At 47.6% G+C, this 2167-nt stretch overlaps 1 protein-coding gene across 1 annotated transcript; it reads right to left on the reverse strand.

The window, feature by feature from the left end:
* Positions 1 to 571: 571 nt before the first annotated feature.
* Positions 572 to 1693, reverse strand: LOC144108371 (uncharacterized). Its single transcript, XM_077641621.1, has one exon. The coding sequence runs from the start codon at positions 1691 to 1693 to the stop codon at positions 572 to 574; it is 1122 nt and encodes a 373-aa protein (XP_077497747.1).
* Between the last annotated feature and the right edge of the window lie 474 nt (positions 1694 to 2167).

The following is a 2167-nucleotide window of genomic DNA, read 5'->3' on the forward strand; positions in this document are numbered from 1 at the left end:
TTGGTGTCGCTGCAGTTAAACCGGTCTCGACTCCCTAAAATCAAGTTCATCTAAACACGCACTGGTCGAGTTAAGTGGACCTCGCTCAGCCCGACCCCATACTCAACCAGACGTTATTGATTCATGTAAACAGGGCTAACCAAGAACTCGCTTCCCGACCTTTTAAGTTTTATCCAACTTTGACTTATTTCGTTGTGAAATTATAAGCAGTGAAGGAGGTGCGAAAAGAAGTAAATCTACTACAATTTATAATAAATATTGTCACGAGGCGGTGAAAATGCCATGAAAAAACAGACGAGCAGATTAAAGTGGTACTGAAACAAGCTCTTTATTGGGCTGCTGCAGAATAGGAGTCTACACCCATACGCGGTCACTTGGCTTGTATTGTGCGTGGCGACGGCGGAGATTGTAGCGTCGGGCGTAGGTTCGCTCTTGGTGTGTAATGCGTAGCCGAGCGACTCGTAGAGCTCCCGCACGCTGCAAGCAGGCAATGACGTCAAGGTTGTCCTCACTGGTGACGTTTGGCAGCATGGCGTCAAGCGTTGTCGTTGCTTCTTCGCCGTAAATGAGCCTAAAATGTGTCATACATGACTGGTGATCTCAACTGCGGTGTAGTAGACGAACATGACGTACGGAAGGAAGACATCCCAGGTTCAGCGTCGGCGACCATGGCGAGCATGTCTGCAGTGGTTTTGTTCAAGCGCTGCGTGAGGCCGCTCATCTGTGGATGAAACACAGTCGTCGTCCGACGGCATTTATACTGTAGCGCACGATGGCTTGCGTTAGCCCCACAGTGAACGCAGTTCGTGTGTGTCACGCAGGACACACTGAAAGAAGGAAAATACGCGCTGTAGTCACAATGGGTGTCCTTGGTGGTTTCTTGGTTATCGTCGTTTTTCGATGTTTCCTTCAATGGTCGCTTGAGCGACCGAGTGTTTTGTGCTTCGAGAATGTAATCAGGCTCACTAATTGGAAGGCCACGTCTTCTCCTTGGGTCCACGAGCTCAGGCAGTAAGCAGTGCATATAAAATTTTTTGAGCCGCGGCAACATCTCGTCCTCCCAAAACGATTGATTCCTGGATATCACCTCAGTGCTGATGCCTTTTTTGGTCCTCAACACAAACAAGCACTTCCTACGGCGAGCAATATTCAACTGTCCTTGCACTTGATACCAGTAATTACTGTTTGTCTGCAGCTGCAATCTCCCGTTCTTGTTTTCCTCACAGCATGTTATTTTTTTGGCGCGAACTCCTTCCAGTGGAGTAAGGTCCCTCGCTGAGTACGAACACTTGACTTCAACAAGAACGTCCTCCCCAATGAGTCCGTCCGGGGAAGCGCCAAGAAAGGGGCTCTCCTGGTCAACAAACAAGCCGCACTCCTTCACCACGACATTGCACTCATTCTCGATTTGCTTGAGTGCTAAGCACTCGTGGTCCTTTCCATACCGAATCGCTTCGGAAGTTATTTCTTTGTACAGGATGTCACCAACTGTCCGCAAACATCCCGTCGTTGGCTTCATTTTACAAATAGCACCAAACAATGATGGCGTCAATCTTTTTCGCCTTTCTTGTTTCCACACAGTGGATCCACTTTGCTTTGACATTGCTCGCTGCAGGTCTTCGATGTTGGTTGCTGATAGCGAGAGCGATTTCAGGAAGTTGTCGGAAGCAGATTGAAAAGCATCAGGCTCCATGTCTGGTACGCCGTAATCAGCATCGGCACCAATATGTCACTCTTTTTCTCGATGCTGGCAGCGTGGAGTGATTGATATCTTCTTTTTCGGTAGCTTTCGCTTCGAATCTCACCTAGAAATTAATTCCTTCACAAATGATGCTGTGCATCCTCCAAGCTGCCCTCCGGATATCCTGCGCGTGATTTTTTCCTGGTATGTTCCTTGGCAGTTGAGCCATAAGAAGGCTGCAAAACACCTTGTCTCGTAAGATGCTTTCAAGGAATAGTTTATCCTCTTTCCACCTACAAATTTTGCCACAACGGAATTGTAATTCTCGGCAGCATTGTTGTCGACGTCCATTATTAGGCTCGCCGCGTTTGCAACCACTCTGCTCATGACAACACAAATTTCTTCAAAGATGCCTTTCTGAACTATTTCAGGAAATATATTTTCTTCTCCCGCTTTGCTTCCGGAACAGAAGTAATCAGCGCAGTT

This window comes from Amblyomma americanum, chromosome 10 (genome assembly GCF_052857255.1).
Source record: "Amblyomma americanum isolate KBUSLIRL-KWMA chromosome 10, ASM5285725v1, whole genome shotgun sequence".
In the NCBI taxonomy this organism is placed as follows: Eukaryota; Metazoa; Arthropoda; class Arachnida; order Ixodida; family Ixodidae; genus Amblyomma; species Amblyomma americanum.

Excerpts from the sequence above, each read along its gene's own strand:
- LOC144108371 (XM_077641621.1), bottom strand. The coding sequence starts at position 1,693 with ATGGAGCCTGATGCTTTTCAATCTGCTTCCGACAACTTCCTGAAATCG.